This window comes from Haliotis rubra, unplaced genomic scaffold (assembly GCF_003918875.1).
Source record: "Haliotis rubra isolate DU_JTF1 unplaced genomic scaffold, ASM391887v1 Scf102, whole genome shotgun sequence".
NCBI classification, from domain to species: domain Eukaryota; kingdom Metazoa; phylum Mollusca; class Gastropoda; order Lepetellida; family Haliotidae; genus Haliotis; species Haliotis rubra.
Genome location: NW_025764915.1, coordinates 1,948,448 through 1,968,055, shown reverse-complemented (window position 1 = coordinate 1,968,055; position 19,608 = coordinate 1,948,448). Strand labels below are relative to the sequence as shown.

At 40.3% G+C, this 19,608-nt stretch overlaps 1 protein-coding gene and 1 long non-coding RNA gene across 4 annotated transcripts; one reads left to right on the top strand and one right to left on the bottom strand.

Annotated features, from left to right (window-relative positions):
- The first annotated feature begins 11,960 nt into the window (after positions 1 to 11,960).
- On the top strand, positions 11,961 to 12,534 carry LOC124270588. Its single transcript, XR_006896831.1, has 3 exons — positions 11,961 to 12,011; positions 12,151 to 12,372; positions 12,482 to 12,534. It is a non-coding gene; the product is annotated as an uncharacterized LOC124270588 (long non-coding RNA).
- LOC124270537 (D-amino-acid oxidase-like) lies at positions 12,530 to 19,579 on the bottom strand. 3 transcript variants are annotated; one of them, XM_046705568.1, is made up of 11 exons: positions 19,547 to 19,579; positions 18,767 to 19,014; positions 18,272 to 18,389; positions 16,873 to 16,949; positions 16,398 to 16,463; positions 16,183 to 16,237; positions 15,863 to 15,964; positions 15,418 to 15,488; positions 15,006 to 15,123; positions 13,153 to 13,251; positions 12,530 to 12,856 (listed from the first exon to the last, which is right to left on the bottom strand). In XM_046705568.1, exons 2-11 carry the CDS (start codon positions 18,955 to 18,957, stop codon positions 12,737 to 12,739), a joined length of 1,017 nt encoding a protein of 338 aa, XP_046561524.1. In that variant the 5' UTR covers positions 18,958 to 19,014; positions 19,547 to 19,579; the 3' UTR covers positions 12,530 to 12,736. The 3 variants fall into 3 exon arrangements, with proteins under 3 accessions (XP_046561524.1, XP_046561530.1, XP_046561517.1); XM_046705574.1 differs by lacking the exon at positions 19,547 to 19,579 and having other exon boundaries at positions 18,797 to 19,497; XM_046705561.1 differs by lacking the exon at positions 19,547 to 19,579 and having other exon boundaries at positions 18,767 to 19,496.
- Between the last annotated feature and the right edge of the window lie 29 nt (positions 19,580 to 19,608).

Below are 19,608 nucleotides of genomic sequence, written 5' to 3'. Positions count from 1 at the left end.
ATGTTCATTCGCAGAAAGGCATACCACGTGCATAATGAACTGATTTCTTCATCCTAAACAAGCAGACACAAGGAATGGTGGATATCGTCATTTAGAAATATCCCTGATGAAGCATTTTCGGATTTCTGATGCGTGGATGGTATGAATACTTATTGAAATTTAATGTGTCAGTTGACTATACTATGAAAAACATAGTTGATTCATTTGAAGCCTGAAACTAAACAGACCCTATTTCGCAATTTCTATAATCAAAAGATCTACTTAGTTAAATATGAATATACAATTATTAACTTTATTACACAGAAAATACGTCTATATTTTAATTATGCAACAATGAAGTTCCGTTCGTATGTCCCAAACAGGAACGAGCATTCGGGAATTTTTGACATTTAAACTGCATACTGTACAACGATTACTACTCCCGTCATCCCAAGTGTGGTGGTATATAGCTTAACCTGTATATCTGTCATTATCCACTCCATGCTCAGTTACTGCATTATTAACAGGCATAATGATGCAGGTTCCCATTTGCATATCCTGCATCTGGGAAATAACTTAACTATAAAAATTCATGTCTAGTGTGGCAAATGTATTACAAGCTAATATGAACGTGGAAGGTTAAGCTAAGTTAACATCGATCAAAGGATTAACCGATAAAGTTAGTGTTTATTTCCACAGACGGAATACACCCACATGTTGTTGTAAAGTGCCTATGTAAGAACCACATGATTTTCTTCAAAAAAAGGATTGACCGATAATACGTTGCAATAGTCACGTGACAACAGTCAATGAAAATAGCCCCGTGAGCTATCTCGGCTGACTATTATTATAGTATATTTATATAGCGCACAAATCCAGGCAACTAGTGCATGCTCAAGGCGCTGGTATTTTTTTCCCTCGATCATTGGATGTCAATCTCAACGGCACATCGTATTATCAATCTCAACTCCCTGGTGAGTATACAACTCTTGCAGCCACTTGGCGCACCGAGTTATTGTGGCTTTCGCATCCTTTCGACTAATGAAACTTCACTCAAGTGTGAAAAACCTGAGACAAATTTACGTGATCATTTGAGAAAGGATCGTGAGTTATAATATACCAAAACGTTGTACATATTTTACAACAGATGACAATAGATGATATTGTTAAGAGACACGGAACAGCCTTTAAGAGGTACAGATAAGCTGCGTATCTGCGTAAATCACGCAAATATTTAAGAGAAAACTCAATTCCTATCAAGTCTATTGCGTACAAGTATGCTTGAAGTTTTGTAAATACTTAATAAGTTTGATATTACATGCGTACAAACGAAAATAGATAAAATAACTGAGGTATATTGAGAAGTTCTATTTCAGCACCTTAACTTGGCAACTTGAAGTCTTTCTTCTAAAACAAATACAAACAACAAACACGTAAACCAACATTTCAACTTTATAATATTTTTACAATTAATGGAAAATGGCAAAAAATACCCAATTGAGCTTGAGTGAGGTGGGTACAAAATATTTGGTTACTCAAAGGAAAATGAGGATACCCAATTGAGATGAACGCAAGCGAGTGCATAACTCAATGACCCAAAAAGTTACAGCTCTGGCCTTTTTGTGGATATTAATGGATACATTCCTCGAACAAGGTAACTGCCTGATATTATTGGTGTAACTTTTGTCAGTTGTCATTTACGATATTTGCATTAAGTTTTCATTCACCCACTGAACAGAATGATTCTGCTTCAGTTTGGTTATCGTTGGGGACTTCCCAATACAGACAATACGAATTCGTTGTTTTCATTATTCACTCGGGCAATTTATATATCCTCACTAGAAACAAATCGACTGATTCTTACGAAGTTCTAAACATACTAATAGATCATTTATACTAAGATTATAAGCCAAACACGTAAAGACGTCACGGGAGATGAAAGTAAACTCCCAAATGGTTTGAATAGTTATCATGATAAAGTAGACGGACATGTATTGCAGTCAGTTTGTAAAATACCTAAAATATTAACTGGTCACGAAAATGACTACATTTCCCAGTTAATTACAAGACGAAAGTATATTTCATCTTTGTTGATTAATGTGAGGATACGCCCTTCTTCTATAATATGCGCTTATATTCGGGGATATCATCGTTTCACGAGACTAAAAACAATAACAAAATCAACAACCAGTCACAGGGAATTGCTATAGCTCAGTGTCCCTTTAATTACCTTTCTCATTGCACCCGCTTGGCCACTAATGCGCCGTATAGGTCAGTCATACTAGATACAAATATCTACTTAAACAACCCAGTAACGAACTGTTGATCCACACCTCACCATGTACATGTGGCTTGGGGATATGGGAAACATGGCGTCATGTTGGAGCATTATTTCTCTCCATTGAAAGAGGTACAATACAAACTGTAGCTGTTACTACCGACAATTATTCGTCAGAGTATAATCCATATATAACCAATTAGTTGATTCTGTTCAATCGATATTTTAAGGTTTTAGGGTTCAAGGAAAAATACGTTAGTATCATTTCATGTCCCCTGCCAGCGTGTCTAAACCTCTGAACATTAGTTGATATAATTCCATCATTTTGGATCGAGAACAAACCACAAATATAAATACGTCTTTTTCTATCAATGAAGTCGATTATGTTTTCAGTGTGTGCACAGCCATTACTGCTTTGAGAAGCGTATTATTGATGTAGTGGAAACTGTGTTCAGGGTTCTTTCATATGTGTGACTCTTGGTATAAATACATGGATAGGAAGTGTTTATCTTTTACTTAATCATCTTGACTAATAGCCCTTGACACATCACCTGAATCCTTCCTGACCATGTAGCTTCATCTAGTCACAGGTTGTTGTTTCTGTAGTTCCTGTTAGTCTGCTACTTCTCACCTTTACCACGTGATCATAGTCCTCCGTGCTCCGGAAGAAGGGTGTAAGAACAACCCTAATACTATAAACCTAAAGTTGTTATCAATAAACCTGAAGTTGTTATCTATAAAGTTGAAGGTGGTCTTAATTCTCAATTCCCATTAGTTTTGATTTTCGGATCAGAAATTCTATCCCGTATACATAAAGAAACGGGGCCTAGATTTTCGAAGCGCTAAGATAGTCGTAAGTGCCATACATTAACACTAACCTAGCGAGGGGACCACGCTTGGTGCGTACTGGTATGTCTTGTCTCCAAGAATCAACAGATGCTGTCAAACAGAAAAATCCATCATTCTATGTGTTGTCCTCCAGTAAATTCAGATGACATTTGCATTTTTACCCGTTACCTTTTAATCTGTGATTTGTAACTAAATGCATGGTCACCATGTTGAGAAGCACACCTACGATGTGTTATTTGGAGTGGAGGAAATGTTCTATACGAGAGCTATAGTATACTTCAACATCGTACATGTGTGGAGAATCGAACCCAGGTCTTCGGCCTGACGAGTGAACGCTGGAATGTGATGCTAAACACAAGAAAAACACTTCATCAGGTACAACGTAGTGATCATTAATATAATATACTCTCCCAAAAAAGAAACGCATATAGGAATTACAACTGTACGTTTATGTTTATTTTGAAACATCTTGTAGGCTTTATGAGTCAATGAAATATAGCGAAATTGCACACTGGGAATGCAGACCTATCCGTCTTTGGCACCAACTCGAGGAAAGTCAGTTTGAGTGTCACATGGAGACGTGTGGTGGCGCTGAAGTCAATACCTCGTGTGACCACCGTGGGCATCCAGAACTGCACGGCATCGCCTCGGCATCGAATGAATAAGTCTCAGAATCTCGTGTTGCCCAATCGCAGCCCACTCTGCCTGTAGTGCCTGTGCGAGTTGCTGAAGTGTCTTGGGCTGAGGGTTACGGCGTCGCACCCGTCTGTCCAGGGCATCCCACAGATGTTCGACCGGGTTTAAGTCCGGTGATCTTGAGGGCCAGGGGAGCACATTGATGTTGCGGTTCTGGAGGACGTCTCTAGTGTGACGTGCTGTGTGGGGCCTGGCATTGTCCTGTTGAAACAACTCTGGCGATCAATGATTGGAAGGAGGTGTGGGCGTAGGATTTCGTCACACTAAACAGACCCTATTTCTGCAATTTCTATAATCAAAAGATCTACTTTAGTTAAATATGAATATACAATTATTAAACTTTATTACACGAAAGAAAAATACGTCTATATTTTAATTATGCAACAATGAAGTTCCGTTCGTATGTCCCAAACAGGAACGAGCATTCGGAATTTTTGACATTTAAACTCCGCATACTGTACAACGATTACTACTCCCGTCATCCCAAGTGTGGTGGTATAAAGCTTAACCTGTATATCTGTCATTATCCACTCCATGCTCAGTTACTGCATTATTAACAGGCATAATGATGCAGGTTCCCATTTGCATATCCTGCATCTGGGAAATAACTTCTAACTATAAAAATTCATGTCTAGTGTGGCAAATGTATTACAAGCTAATATGAACGTGGAAGGTTAAGCTTGCTAACATCGATCAAAGGATTAACCGATAAAGTTAGTGTTTATTTCCACAGACGGAATACACCCACATGTTGTTGTAAAGTGCCTATGTAAGAACACATGATTTTCTTCAAAAAGGATTGACCGATAATACGTTGCAATAGTCACGTGACAACAGTCAATGAAAATAGCCCCGTGAGCTATCTCGGCTGACTATTATTATAGTATATTTATATAGCGCACAAATCCAGGCAACTAGTGCATGCTCAAGGCGCTGGTATTTTTTCCCTCGATCATTGGATGTCAATCTCAACTAGCACATCGTATTATCAATCTCAACTCCCTGGTGAGTATACAACTCTTGCAGCCACTTGGCGGCACCGAGTTATTGTGGCTTTCGCATCCTTTCGACTAATGAAACTTCACTCAAGTGTGAAAACCTGAGACAAATTTACGTGATCATTTGAGAAAGGATCGTGAGTTATAATATACCAAAACGTTGTACATATTTTACAACAGATGACAATAGATGATATTGTTAAGAGACACGGAACAGCCTTTAAGAGGTACAGATAAGCCAAGCGTATCTGCGTAAATCACGCAAATATTTAAGAGAAAACTCGAATTCCTATCAAGTCTATTGCGTACAAGTATGCTTGAAGTTTTGTAAATACTTAATAAGTTTGATATTACATGCGTACAAACGAAAAATAGATAAAATAACTGAGGTATATTGAAGTTCTATTTCAGCACCTTAACTTGGCAACTTGAAGTCTTTCTTCTAAAACAAATACAAACAACAAACACGTAAACCAACATTTCAACTTTATAATATTTTTTACAATTAATGGAAAATGGCAAAAAATACCCAATTGAGCTTGAAGGAGGGTACAAAATATTTGGTTACTCAAAGGAAAATGAGGATACCCAATTGAGATGAACGCAAGCGAGTGCATAACTCAATGACCCAAAAGTTACAGCTCTGGCCTTTTGTGGATATTAATGGATACATTCCTCGAACAAGGTTAACCGCCTGATATTATTGGTGTAACTTTTGTCAGTTGTCATTTACGATATTTGCATTAAGTTTTCATTCACCCACTGAACAGAATGATTCTGCTTCAGTTTGGTTATCGTTAAGGGGACTTCCCAATACAGACAATACGAATTCGTTGTTTTCATTATTCACTCGGGCAATTTATATATCCTCACTAGAAACAAATCGACTGATTCTTACGAAGTTCTAAACATACTAATAGATCATTTATACTAAGATTATAAAGCCAAACACGTAAAGACGTCACGGGAGATGAAAGTAAACTCCCAAATGGTTTGAATAGTTATCATGATAAAGTAGACGGACATGTATTGCAGTCAGTTTGTAAAATACCTAAAATATTAACTGGTCTCACGAAAATGACTACATTTCCCAGTTAATTACAAGACGAAAGTATATTTCATCTTTGTTGATTAATGTGAGGATACGCCCTTCTTCTATAATATGCGCTTATATTCGGGGATATCATCGTTTCACGAGACTAAAAACAATAACAAAATCAACAACCAGTCACAGGGAATTGCTATAGCTCAGTGTCCCTTTAATTACCTTTCATTGCAATCTGCTTGGCCACTAATGCGCCGTATAGGTCAGTCATACTAGATACAAATATCTACTTAAACAACCCAGTAACGAACTGTTGATCCACACCTCACCATGTACATGTGGCTTGGGGATATGGGAAACATGGCGTCATGTTGGAGCATTATTTCTCTCCATTGAAAGAGGTACAATACAAACTGTAGCTGTTACTACCGACAATTATTCGTCAGAGTATAATCCATATATAACCAATTAGTTGATTCTGTTCAATCGATATTTTAAGGTTTTAGGGTTCAAGGAAAAATACGTTAGTATCATTTCATGTCCCCTGCCAGCGTGTCTAAACCTCTGAACATTAGTTGATATAATTCCATCATTTTGGATCGAGAACAAACCACAAATATAAATAAGTCTTTTTCTATCAGTGAAATCGATTATGTTTTCAGTGTGTGCACAGCCATTAGTGCTTTGAGAAGCGTATTATTGATGTAGTGGAAACTGTGTTCAGGGTTCTTTCATATGTGTGACTCTTGGTATAAATACATGGATAGGAAGTGTTTATCTTTTACTTAATCATCTTGACTAATAGCCCTTGACACATCACCTCAATCCTTCCTGACCATGTAGCTTCATCTAGTTACAGGTTGTTGTTTCTGTAGTTCCTGTTAGTCTGCTACTTCTCACCTTTACCACGTGATCATAGTCCTCCGTGCTCCGGAAGAAGGGTGTAAGAACAACCCTAATACTATAAACCTGAAGTTGTTATCTATAAACCTGAAGTTGTTATCTATAAACCTGAAGTTGTTATCTATAAAGTTGAAGGTGGTCTTAATTCTCAATTCCCATTAGTTTTGATTTTCGGATCAGAAATTCTATCCCGTATACATAAAGACACGGGGGCCTAGATTTTCGAAGCGCTAAGATAGTCGTAAGTGCCATACATTAACACTTACCTAGCGAGGGGACCACGCTTGGTGCGTACTGGTATGTCTTGTCTCCAAGAATCAACAGATGCTGTCAAACAGAAAAATCCATCATTCTATGTGTTGTCCTCCAGTAAATTCAGATGACATTTGCATTTTTACCCGTTACCTTTTAATCTGTGATTTGTAACTAAATGCATGGTCACCATGTTGAGAAGCACACCTACGATGTGTTATTTGGAGTGGAGGAAATGTTCTATACGAGAGCTATAGTATACTTCAACATCGTACATGTGTGGAGAATCGAACCCAGGTCTTCGGCCTGACGAGTGAACGCTGGAATGTGATGTTAAACACAAGAAGGACACTTCATCAGGTACAACGTTGTGATCATTAATATAATATACTCTCCCAAAAAAGAAACGCATATAGGAATTTCAACTGTATGTTTATGTTTATTTTGAAACATCTTGTAGGCTTTATGAGTCAATGAAATATAGCGAAATTGCACACTGGGAATGCAAACCTATCCGTCTTTGGCACCAACTCGAGGAAAGTCAGTTTGAGTGTCACATGGAGACGTGTGGTGGCGCTGAAGTCAATACCTCGTGTGACCACCGTGGGCATCCAGAACTGCACGGCATCGCCTCGGCATCGAACGAATAAGTCTCAGAATCTCGTGTTGCCCAATTGCAGCCCACTCTGCCTGTAGTGCCTGTGCGAGTTGCTGAAGTGTCTTGGGCTGAGGGTTACAGCGTCGCACCCGTCTGTCCAGGGCATCCCACAGATGTTCGATCGGGTTTAAGTCCGGTGATCTTGAGGGCCAGGGGAGCACATTGATGTTGCGGTTCTGGAGGAAGTCTCTAGTGTGACGTGCTGTGTGGGGCCTGGCATTGTCCTGTTGAAACAACTCCCTCTGGCGATCAATGATTGGAAGGAGGTGTGGGCGTAGGATTTCGTCACAGTACCGTTGAGCTGTCAGGTTGCCCTGGATCATCACCAAATCACTTCTCCTATGGCAGGTGAAATCTCCCCACATCATAACACTTCCCCGGCCGAATCTGTCCACCTGGGGAACGCAAGCGTCGGCGAAACGTTCACGTCGACGTCTGTACACCCGCATTCTTCCATCGCGTCGTTCCAATAGAAATCGTGATTCATCACTGAACCAGAATTCTACGCCAATTCGGTAGGTTTCATGCCTGAACGTTGGTGCACCATTGAACTCGATGTCGACGATGTTGTTGTCGAAGCACAGGGCCAAAATAAGGTCTTCTGGCGCGTAAACCAGCCTCTCTCAACCTGTTCCTGACGGTCTGTGCGGAAAGCCTCCTAAATCCGGGTATTTGTCGAGCGGTACTGGTCGCCGTAGCTGTTCGATGACGCAGGTGATGTACTCGGATGTAGCGATCCTGCGCCGCAGTGGTCGCTCGAGGTCGCCCACCGGGCGATATCTCTCCCAGAGCCGTGAAATGGTGCGTCGGGCAACTGCACGTTGAGACTGGCCAGCTTCAAGCAAACCAATGGCGATATGACGGTTGGCTTCACTTAGACGTGGCATTTGCGTTCGTCAACAATATTCCAAATACAGTGAATAATCGACAGACAGCGATCAACCTCTTATACCCATCATTGAGACTATCTGGTCCCCAACTTTCACGTGCATTGCATGCGAATTGTGTATTCTGTGACACTACACGCCGAAATTGAAAATCATGCTGTTAAATACGGGTATTTTACGGATGGTGCGTTTTTTTGTGATATTTCAAAACATAAACACCATAGGACTCATAAACAGAGCAAAACCTTTTGTAAAATCAATCACGTTTTAATTCATTGCTAAATGCTATTTTCATGATGCGTTTCTTTTTTGGGAGAGTATATAACATATTACCCATTACATGACGTAGGAGGTTTTCATATATACTCAGTCTAACAAACTGACGGGGGAAATCTTAAGATGTTTAGTCCAGTGTGTTGTCTGGTTCACGGGACATATGATAACAGTATCCCAGCGTATTCTAATACTGGGATTGATACTAGATCCTCGCTACCCCCATTAGCCGTCAACTCAAACAGCATGGCGTGCATTTCTTTTATGCGTGTTTGAGTTGGTGGAGAGATACAAGTGACACTGTGCTATGATATAACACACAATACAGTGCTGTCAGGATATAACCAACACAATCTGCATCACAACATCCTGCTTATCGGTGCCAAGAAGTTCGACTACTTGGTATGCGGCCGAGCTAGAGTATATCATTGTCTCTGTGTGTGTCGTACAGCATCCTGCTTATTGCTGAGCTAGGGTACCAGGTTATCCTCGAGCGTGTTACACAGCACCCTGCTTATTGCTGAGCTAGGATACCAGGTTATCCTTGAGCGTGTTACACAGCATCCTGCTTATTGCTGAGCTAGGATACCAGGTTATCCTTGGGCGTGTTACACAGCACCCTGCTTATTGGTGAGCTAGGAAATACTGTTGTCTTTATATTAAGAGTGTACTTGGCTAAAACATTGTCTTTATGAGAGTGTGCTTGGATATAACATTGTCCTTGAGTGTGTGCTTGGATATAACCTAGTCCTTAAGTGTGTAATTCAACACCCTAGGGGCTGTATTGTCCTTGATTGCATAATACAGCACCCTGCTAGGGGCTATATATTTGTTCTTGATTGTGGCTATACTATATTGTCCTTGATTGTGTAATACAACACCCTACTATATTGTCCTTGATTGTGTCATACAACACCCTGCATTGTCCTTGATTGTGTAATGCAACACCCTGCTATATTGTCCTTGATTGTGTAATACAGCACCCTAGGGGCTATATTGTTCTTGATTGTGTAATACAACACCCTACTACATTGTCCTTGATTGTGTAATACAACACCCTGCTGCATTGTCCTTGATTGTGTAATACAACACCCTGCTGCATTGTCCTTGATTGTGTAATGCAACACCCTGCTATATTGTCCTTGATTGTGTAATACAGCACCCTAGGGGCTATATTGTTCTTGATTGTGTAATACAACACCCTACTACATTGTCCTTGATTGTGTAATACAACACCCTGCTGCATTGTCCTTGATTGTGTAATAGAGCACCCAGCTATATTGTCCTTGATTGTGCAATACAACACCCTGCTATATTGTCCTTGATTGTGTAATACAACACCCTGCTATATTGTCCTTGATTGTGTAATACAACACCCTGCTGCATTGTCCTTGATTGTGTAATACAACACCCTGCTGCATTGTCCTTGATTGTGTAATGCAACACCCTGCTATATTGTCCTTGATTGTGTAATAGAGCACCCAGCTATATTGTCATTGGTTGTGTAATACAAGACCCTGCTATATTGTCCTTGATTGTGCAATACAACACCCTGCTATATTGTCCTTCATTGTGTAATGCAACACCTTGATATATTGTCATTGATTGTGTAATACTACAGTCTACTATATTGTCATTGATTGTGTAATACAACAGTCTACTATATTGTCCTTGATTGTGTAATACAACACCCTGCTATATTGTCCTTGATTGTGTAATACAACACCCTGCTATATTGTCCTTGAATTTGCAATACAACACCCTTCTATATTGTCCTTGATTGTGTAATGCAACACTCTGCTGTATTGTCCTTCATTGTGTAATACAGCACCTTGCTATATTGTCCTTGATTGTAATACAACACCCTGCTATATTTTCCTTGATTGTGTAATACAGCACCTTGCTTTATCCTTCAGTGTTATAGAGCACCCTGCTATATTGTCCTTGATTGTGTAATACAGCACCCTGCTATATTGTCCTTGAGTAATACGGCACCTTGCTTTATTGTCCTTGATTGTGTAATACAACACCCTGCTATATTGTCTTGCTATATTGTGATTGTGTAATACAGCACCCTGCTATATTGTCCTTGATTGTGTAATACAACACCCTGCTATATTGTCCTTGATTGTGTAATACAAGCACCCTGCTATATTGTCCTTGATTGTGTAATACAGCACCCTGCTATATTGTCCTTGATTGTGTAATACAGCACCCTGCTATATTGTCCTTGATTGTGTAATACAGCACCCTGCTATATTGTCCTTGATTGTGTAATACAGCACCCTGCTATATTGTCCTTGATTGTGTAATACAACACCCTGCTATATTGTCCTTGATTGTGTAATACAACACCCTGCTATATTGTCCTTGATTGTGTAATACAGCACCCTGCTATATTGTCCTTGATTGTGTAATACAGCACCCTGCTATATTGTCCTTGATTGTGTAATACAGCACCCTGCTATATTGTCCTTGATTGTGTAATACAACACCCTGCTATATTGTCCTTGATTGTGTAATACAGCACCCTGCTATATGGTCCTTGATTGTGTAATACAACACCCTGCTATATTGTCCTTGATTGTGTAATACAGCACCCTGCTATATTGTCCTTGATTGTAATACAGCACCCTGCTATATTGTCCTTGATTGTGTAATACAGCACCTTGCTATATTGTCCTTGATTGTGTAATACAACACCCTGCTATATTGTCCTTGATTGTGTAATACAGCACCTTGCTATATTGTCCTTGATTGTGTAATACAGCACCTTGCTATATTGTCCTTGATTGTGTAATACAGCACCCTGCTATATTGTCCTTGATTGTGTAATACAGCACCTTGCTATATTGTCCTTGATTGTGTAATACAGCACCCTCTGATTATATTGTCCTTGATTGTGTAATACAGCACCTTGCTATGTGGTCCTTGATTGTGTAATACAGCACCCTGCTATATTGTCCTTGATTGTGTAATACAGCACCTTGTTACATTGTCCTTGATTGTGTAATACAGCACCCTGCTTATTGGTGTGTTAGGGTATAACATTGTCCTTGAGTGTGTAATACAGCACCCTGTTTATAGGTGTTAGGGTATAACATTGTCCTTGTGTGTAATACAGCACCCTGTTTATAGGTGTGCTAGGGTATAACATTGTCCTTGTGTGTGTAATACAGCACCCTGTTTATAGGTGTGTTAGGGTATAACATTGTCCTTGTGTGTGTAAAACAGCAGGTATTCTCCTTGAGTGTGTAATACAGCACCCTGTTTATAGGTGTGTTAGGGTATAACATTGTCCTTGTGTGTGTAATACAGCACCCTGTTTATAGGTGTGCTAGGGTATAACATTGTCCTTGTGTGTGTAATACAGCACCCTGTTTATAGGTGTGCTAGGGTATAACATTGTCCTTGTGTGTGTAATACAGCACCCTGTTTATAGGTGTGCTAGGGTATAACATTGTCCTTGTGTGTGTGTAATACAGCACCCTGTTTATAGGTGTGCTAGGGTATAACATTGTCCTTGTGTGTGTAATACAGCACCCTGTTTATAGGTGTGCTAGGGTATAACATTGTCCTTGTGTGTGTAATACAGCACCTGTTTATAGGTGTGCTAGGGTATAACATTGTCCTTGTGTGTGTAATACAGCGCCCTGTTTATAGGTGTCCTTATTGGTGTCTTCACAGACAGAAATCATTAAAAAAATAATGTTTTCTGTTTACAACTGATACTTTTAATATTTGTTTCATTGAAATTGTAAGATCTTTGGTAAATATAGAAGTAAAGAAATTGGACCTGAGATGTGGTAAATGGACTGATAATTGTATACAGACTGGGATATATAGACTGTAGTACATCTGGGATATATAGACTGTAGTACATCTTGACAGCCAGGTAAATGATGACTGTTGAGATCCTTAGAGTTTGGCCTTGCGTCTCCTGACTTGGATCTCCTGGAGTACAAGGTCAGCCACCTCCGCAGCACACCCCCAGTGCAGCGTCACACCAGAACCACCGTGGCCATAGTTGTGAATAACCTGTCACATTTAAACCACCTTCATCATCCACTGACTCATATCTCCGTTCTCATGACATATATACTAGATCTAATCACTACCCAGCTTCACTGGAAACACAAACAACTGGGTGTCAGGAAATAAGACTTCATGAATTTATAGTGGCTTTCATAAGACCTCACAAACAGACAAATGTAAATTCCCAAATTTCATTTATAAAAAATGATGTGTAATAGTTCATCAGATGACTTTCAGTATTCAACACCTATGATGAGAGCACGTCACATGTACTGGGTATATGAGAGTTTTCGACTTACAGGTACTTTTCTCCCCTGGACTGTGACATGCTTTGTCTCCAGTCGGACACGAGACCGACTGGGACGTAAACCCACCCAGTGATGGTCCACTTTGGCATTCTGAAAGATTTAGAGATAAATCACAATCACATATCAGGTGCAGGTACAACCACAATCACCCACCAGGTACAGGTAAAACCACAATCATCCACCAGGTACAGGTACAACCACAATCACCCAACAGGTACAACCACAATCACCCACCAGGTACAGGTACAACCACAATCACCCAACAGGCACAGGTACAACCACAATCACCCACCAGGCACAGGTACAATCACCCACCAGTTACAGGTACAACTACAATCACCCACCAGGCACAGGTACAACCACAATCTCCCACCAGGTACAGGTACAGCCACAATCACCCAGTAGTTACAGGTACAACTACAATCACCCACCAGGTACAGGTACAATCACCCACCAGTTACAGGTACAACTACAATCACCCACCAGGTACAGGTAAAACCACAATCACCCACCAGGTACAGGTACAACCACAATCTCCCACCAGGCACAGGTACAACTACAATCACCCACCAGGTACAGGTACAACCACCATCACCCACCAGGCACAGGTACAGCCACAATCACCCACCAGGCACAGGTACAATCACCCACCAGGCACAGGTACAACCACAATCTCCCACCAGGTACAGGTACAGCCACAATCTCCCACCAGGCACAGGTACAACTACAATCACCCACCAGGTACAGGTACAATCACCCACCAGTTACAGGTACAACCACAATCACCCACCAGGTACAGGTACAACCACAATCACCCACCAGGTACAGGTACAACCACAATCACCCACCAGGTACAGGTACAACTACAATCACCCACCAGGTACAGGTACAACCACAATCACCCACCAGGTACAGGTACAATCACCCACCAGGCACAGGTACAACCACAATCTCCCACCAGGTACAGGTACAGCCACAATCACCCACCAGTTACAGGTACAACTACAATCACCCACCAGGTACAGGTACAATCACCCACCAGTTACAGGTACAACTACAATCACCCACCAGGTACAGGTACAATCACCCACCAGTTACAGGTACAACTACAATCACCCACCAGGTACAGGTACAACCACAATCTCCCACCAGGTACAGGTACAACTACAATCACCCACCAGGTACAGGTACAACCACAATCACCCACCAGGCACAGGTACAATCACCCACCAGGCACAGGTACAACCACAATCTCCCACCAGGTACAGGTACAGCCACAATCACCCACCAGTTACAGGTACAACTACAATCACCCACCAGGTACAGGTACAATCACCCACCAGTTACAGGTACAACTACAATCACCCACCAGGTACAGGTAAAACCACAATCACCCACCAGGTACAGGTACAACCACAATCACCCACCAGGCACAGGTACAACTACAATCACCCACCAGGCACAGGTACAACCACAATCACCCACCAGGCACAGGTACAATCACCCACCAGGCACAGGCACAGGTACAACTACAATCACCTACCAGGCACAGGTACAACCACAATCTCCCACCAGGTACAGGTACAGCCACAATCACCCACCAGGCACAGGTACAACCACAATCACCCACCAGGTACAGGTACAACCACAATCACCCACCAGGTACAGGTACAACTACAATCACCCACCAGGTACAGGTACAACCACAATGTCAGTAAATACTGGCAGTCTTTGGTGTTAGACTTTTGTGGCCTTTCCATCTGATGAGTGATATACTGAAATCTTCATCTCCAAGCAGAGACCATATAACATATATATGAAACATATACACCCATTGTGACTACCTGCAGACTCGGCATCAGCTGACAACATCTCTGCCACACAGTTCTCTTGTCTTCATCCCTGACCTCTTTACTCCAGTTGCCGACCTCATCTGCGCCACCTAACACTGAGGTCATCACCCTTTCAAACAGACACCAATTGTTGACTAATGATACAATGCAGTATTAGTATACATCACTGAGCCACAACATTTATTGGTATATTTTCAATCCTTTTCACCATAAACATTATTGCAAGGCAGTTTTATATTTCTAGCTTTACGGATTTTGAAAGATATAAAGTAAGAACTTCCAGAGCTTTCTCTCTGTGTCTTAGAATTGTTTAAATCTTAACAGTTTTGTTCTTTGCAAAATGTTTACAAGAATAATTACTGTCTACCATGAGTACAGTTTTGAACATGGTGCATACGGTTACCCCGGCAACACAAATGCTTCTTCCCCTGGATCCAGCTTCAAGACAAAGTGCTTCACCCATGGAGCCTGAACCTAGAACAGAGGATGCTCTTAAACGGTGACCAGAATTGGTCTGATGGTCTTTCGAAGAGCTCTGAAGTGACTTGGATGCAACCATGTGCACTTGTCTTTAGCTCTACAGGCACGCACGCACACACACACAGCCTAGAGGTCAAAGTGACCTTGCTGTCCCAGCCTCCAGGTGCCAAGTCTCTCATTCACCACCATTATGATCCTTTGTTAGCCATCACCAAATTGTTTAACATATAAATTGAATCACTCTTCATAGTTTATTTACTTGAATCACTTTCAGCACCCTTCCCACAGTTAGTTGTCACGCCATGATGTAACTGTAACATTGTTCACAGCTCTACAGTAGGATGAGATACGTATGGTGTCTTACTGACCCTGGTGAGATGACCTCTGACTGGTGTGACCTCAAAGTCATGGAGTAGATGCCTGGCTCTGACCCCACAGCAGTTCACAACAACATCGTAGTCACAGGCCACCTGCAGCATCATTACAACTCACATCACATCAGTCATACTTGGCAAAGAGGCCTTACAAAATATTTGATACATATATATAAAAGTTGTGCTAAAAGTTATGCTAGACGTAAGTTGTCTCTCAATGACGCTTGTCTTCCGCTCTGACTAACTCCTCCCATGCATTTGTCTTATTTTAATTGAGAATAAAAACACAATGTACAATCAAAATTAATAGCAACCTCGTCAATGCAGGTGATAGTTTTCCTCAGGATCTTTCCACCATTTTTCTGAAATCTGAAAGAATATTGAATATAACACATGACTTATAGCTTATGTAAATTTAATTAGCATGTAGAAAAATATAGATATATACCAAGACAAATGAAACAGCAGGCAAATATGGCTGCTGGTTGAAAGACCAACTCAACACCTGGTGATGGGTCTAGATTGTTACCTTCTTAACAGGAAGTCCATATAGGAGACAACGTTTATCTGAACACTTGTGAAGAATACACCTGACCTGAAATAAAGACCACATCAAGCATGCTGAGAAAGTAAGACATCTTACATTTTTGACACATCATATAATAATTTGACACTAACATAACAGTACAGTTAGTTCAGTTAGTGATATTTTTGTTTTCTCTGTTGGTTGTTTGATACAGCTTTAAGCAAACATTCTGGCTATATGGCAAGTATATAATCAAACAGACAGTCAGTTCAGTGATTGATATCAACAATCCATACGGCATCAACCAAGTCACACAGCAATACCATCATATCTATAGTCACATATTATCACCAGCATCAGTTGCTGGGAAACTACCAGAAATCTAAACCAGAATCCCCATAAGGTTGGGTGATTAGTTGTGACAAGTAGTGAGTGAAGCAGCACTAGCGGGGGTGAAGCCAGTGGTGAAGAAAACTACTTTGTATCAGTGAACATCTGCAGCTCCAGCGGAGTCATATGACGGTAGCCCAGCACAAGGTCCTTCCACCATTCCTCCTACAGTTAGAAGCAGACACAAGAGTCAGAACTGCATACACTCTCATTACATTTCACAATACTTCACCAAAACAAAAGGGATATATTTCTCTGTATCAATGGACTTTGTTTGAATTTTCATTCAACAGAAATATACCTAATTTATTTCATCTCATTTTCAAGGTTTCTGCTTTTTGGTCATGAACATTGTTTGTTGGATAAGCTGATGCACTATGCAGATGATACATGTTTTACTAAGTACATCACTGAGGATCACTTGATGTTTCTATTGCTGTTGATATTTCTAAAAAATAAACCTGCCACGGAAGTTTGGTGCAAATATTTGTTAAAAATTGAAACAAGAAGAGTTCTTTCTCCATCAATTTGATAAAATCAAATTATTATGCCCAAGAAATATTTCATCATTTTTATACAACCTATGGATATTGTACTTCACAGAATTGGCCCCTCGTCACTCAGTAGTAGCTCCCTAGTCACTACCCTGTATGATTAACAGCATCCTCTATATATCTCCTGGATTCACATTCCAGTAAACTTACTTATCCATTACACCCTCATCCATTCTCGAGGTTGCAGAATCTCAAATTACTTTCAAAGGTTCATACAGGTGTACCGAAGTGCTAGCCCTTGAGATATACAGAATTGTAGACTGATATATAGTACCAAAATGAAGCTATCTTGTTTTTAAAATATATATCTACCATGAAAGAAATATTTAAATCAAAAAGTAACTGAGATCAATTCTTAACTCTATTTTCTGTGACTGTCAGTGTTCCCGCCCCTATATGTCCAGGGCTATTTCAAACCTACAGCTGGGGAAATCTAGACTTACCCATTCGAGACATGAGTTGAAACTCCTTTTTACATTTATTTTTAGGGTCTGGGAGACAGACTAAGAGGATGGGTTCATATAAACTCTTATAACAGGGTATGAAACTTCCAAACATTGCAGCCAGACCACAGGGCTGGTTAGCTGTAAAACTTTCCAACCCTGACCAAAACTTACCTGCCCACAAATAATTTAGGTTTGACAAGCAACGTAGTTTATCATCCAATTGGAATTCATCATTTATTTTTACGAGTGAATAAATAATGATTTATTATCCTGAAATATGATGAATATCTTCATATACATGTCTAAATTTTAACCCGACCGTCGGACAGGTGAATTTGAGAATCTGGCAGAACTTTGTGTTGAAAATAACCCGTCCCGGGCGGTCGGACAGGCAGGTATTTCAAACTCTGATTATTATTATGAAACAAGAATGTGGGTATTTGATGTAACTTACCAAGTACTGGTATCAATAATGGCACTGACTGACCTGGTACTGTGACCTGCTGGACAGTGAGTAGCCAGACACCATGTAGGCTTCAGCCTGGGCTGCCAGGGGAGACATTGCTATAGAGATCAGATGCTTCCATGTTGTCTCGCTCCAGCGTCTGCCGACATAAACATTGGAAACAACATCAACAATACTTCAACCAATTAGAATTTTTTTATATGATTGGTCAGTCAGAATTCTCAAATAAATTTATATGTTCATGAATTTTAGTATTAACATTATTATTGCTATTGTTGATGCTATTTAGTAGAAGCAGTGCTAGTTAGTGAGTGAGTTTTTAGCAATATTCAAGCAATATCACGGCAGGGGACACCAGAAATGGGGAATTCAACCCGGGTCTTCGGCATGACGAGTAGAGCCTTTAACCACTAGGCTACACCATTGCCCAGTAGTAGTAGTAGTAGTAGTAGTAGTAGTAGTAGTAGTAGTAGTAGTAGTAGTAGTAGTAGTAGTAGTAGTAGTAGTAGCAGTAACCTTAAATCAGAAATTGGAGTTTCTCCTAACATGTGAGGTTTCCAGAATCCACCTGATCCATCCCCTGTAGTCTCCGGAGAAAACTTGTCAGCTACAAGAGTTATCTCCCCCTGTCCCACTCTCTCCTGGATCTGAATGGCTGATGATAGTCCAATAATACCAGCCCCAATCACACATACTTTGAGCACCATTGTCAGACCTCAACAATAAGCAGTGGAAACCCCAATTATTTCTGTCTCTGCAGCTACCTTCAATAAGAATAAATCATCAAGTCAAACATAAAATACATAATTCAGCAGGTACTTTATTAAATAAAAAATAAAGAGGAACACTTCATCATAGCAGCTTCTAAATGCCACTTTAAGGAAGAAAATAAAATATATCTTGAGCAAAAATATAACTCCTTTTCAGCTGATGCATAGCATGAAAATTTGGTCCTTGGTCAAATAAGCAAAGGTGTCCTGTCATACAAATATTATAATCTGATATACTTCGGGCAAATAATTCTATTTTGCAATGGGACTTATTTTCTTAGTATTTTAGGCAACAAATTGTACTGTCAACAATTCAAACCCAATGCATACTGCTGGAGGATTGGAGAAGCTCTTCAAGCAGATAAAGGGAAAACTTTAAACTCAGCAATCAATAACAGATTGAAATAATACAAATCATAATGTGATATTTACACACTACACGCCGAAGGCCAGATTGTATGTTGTCAGCCCATAGAAACTACTCAGCTACCTAAGTCAAGATTTTTAACATATTGGAAACATTTACCGTCTGTGGAGGACAAGAACAAGTTCCACAGAGTTATCTGCTCTTGATACTCGCCACTCTTC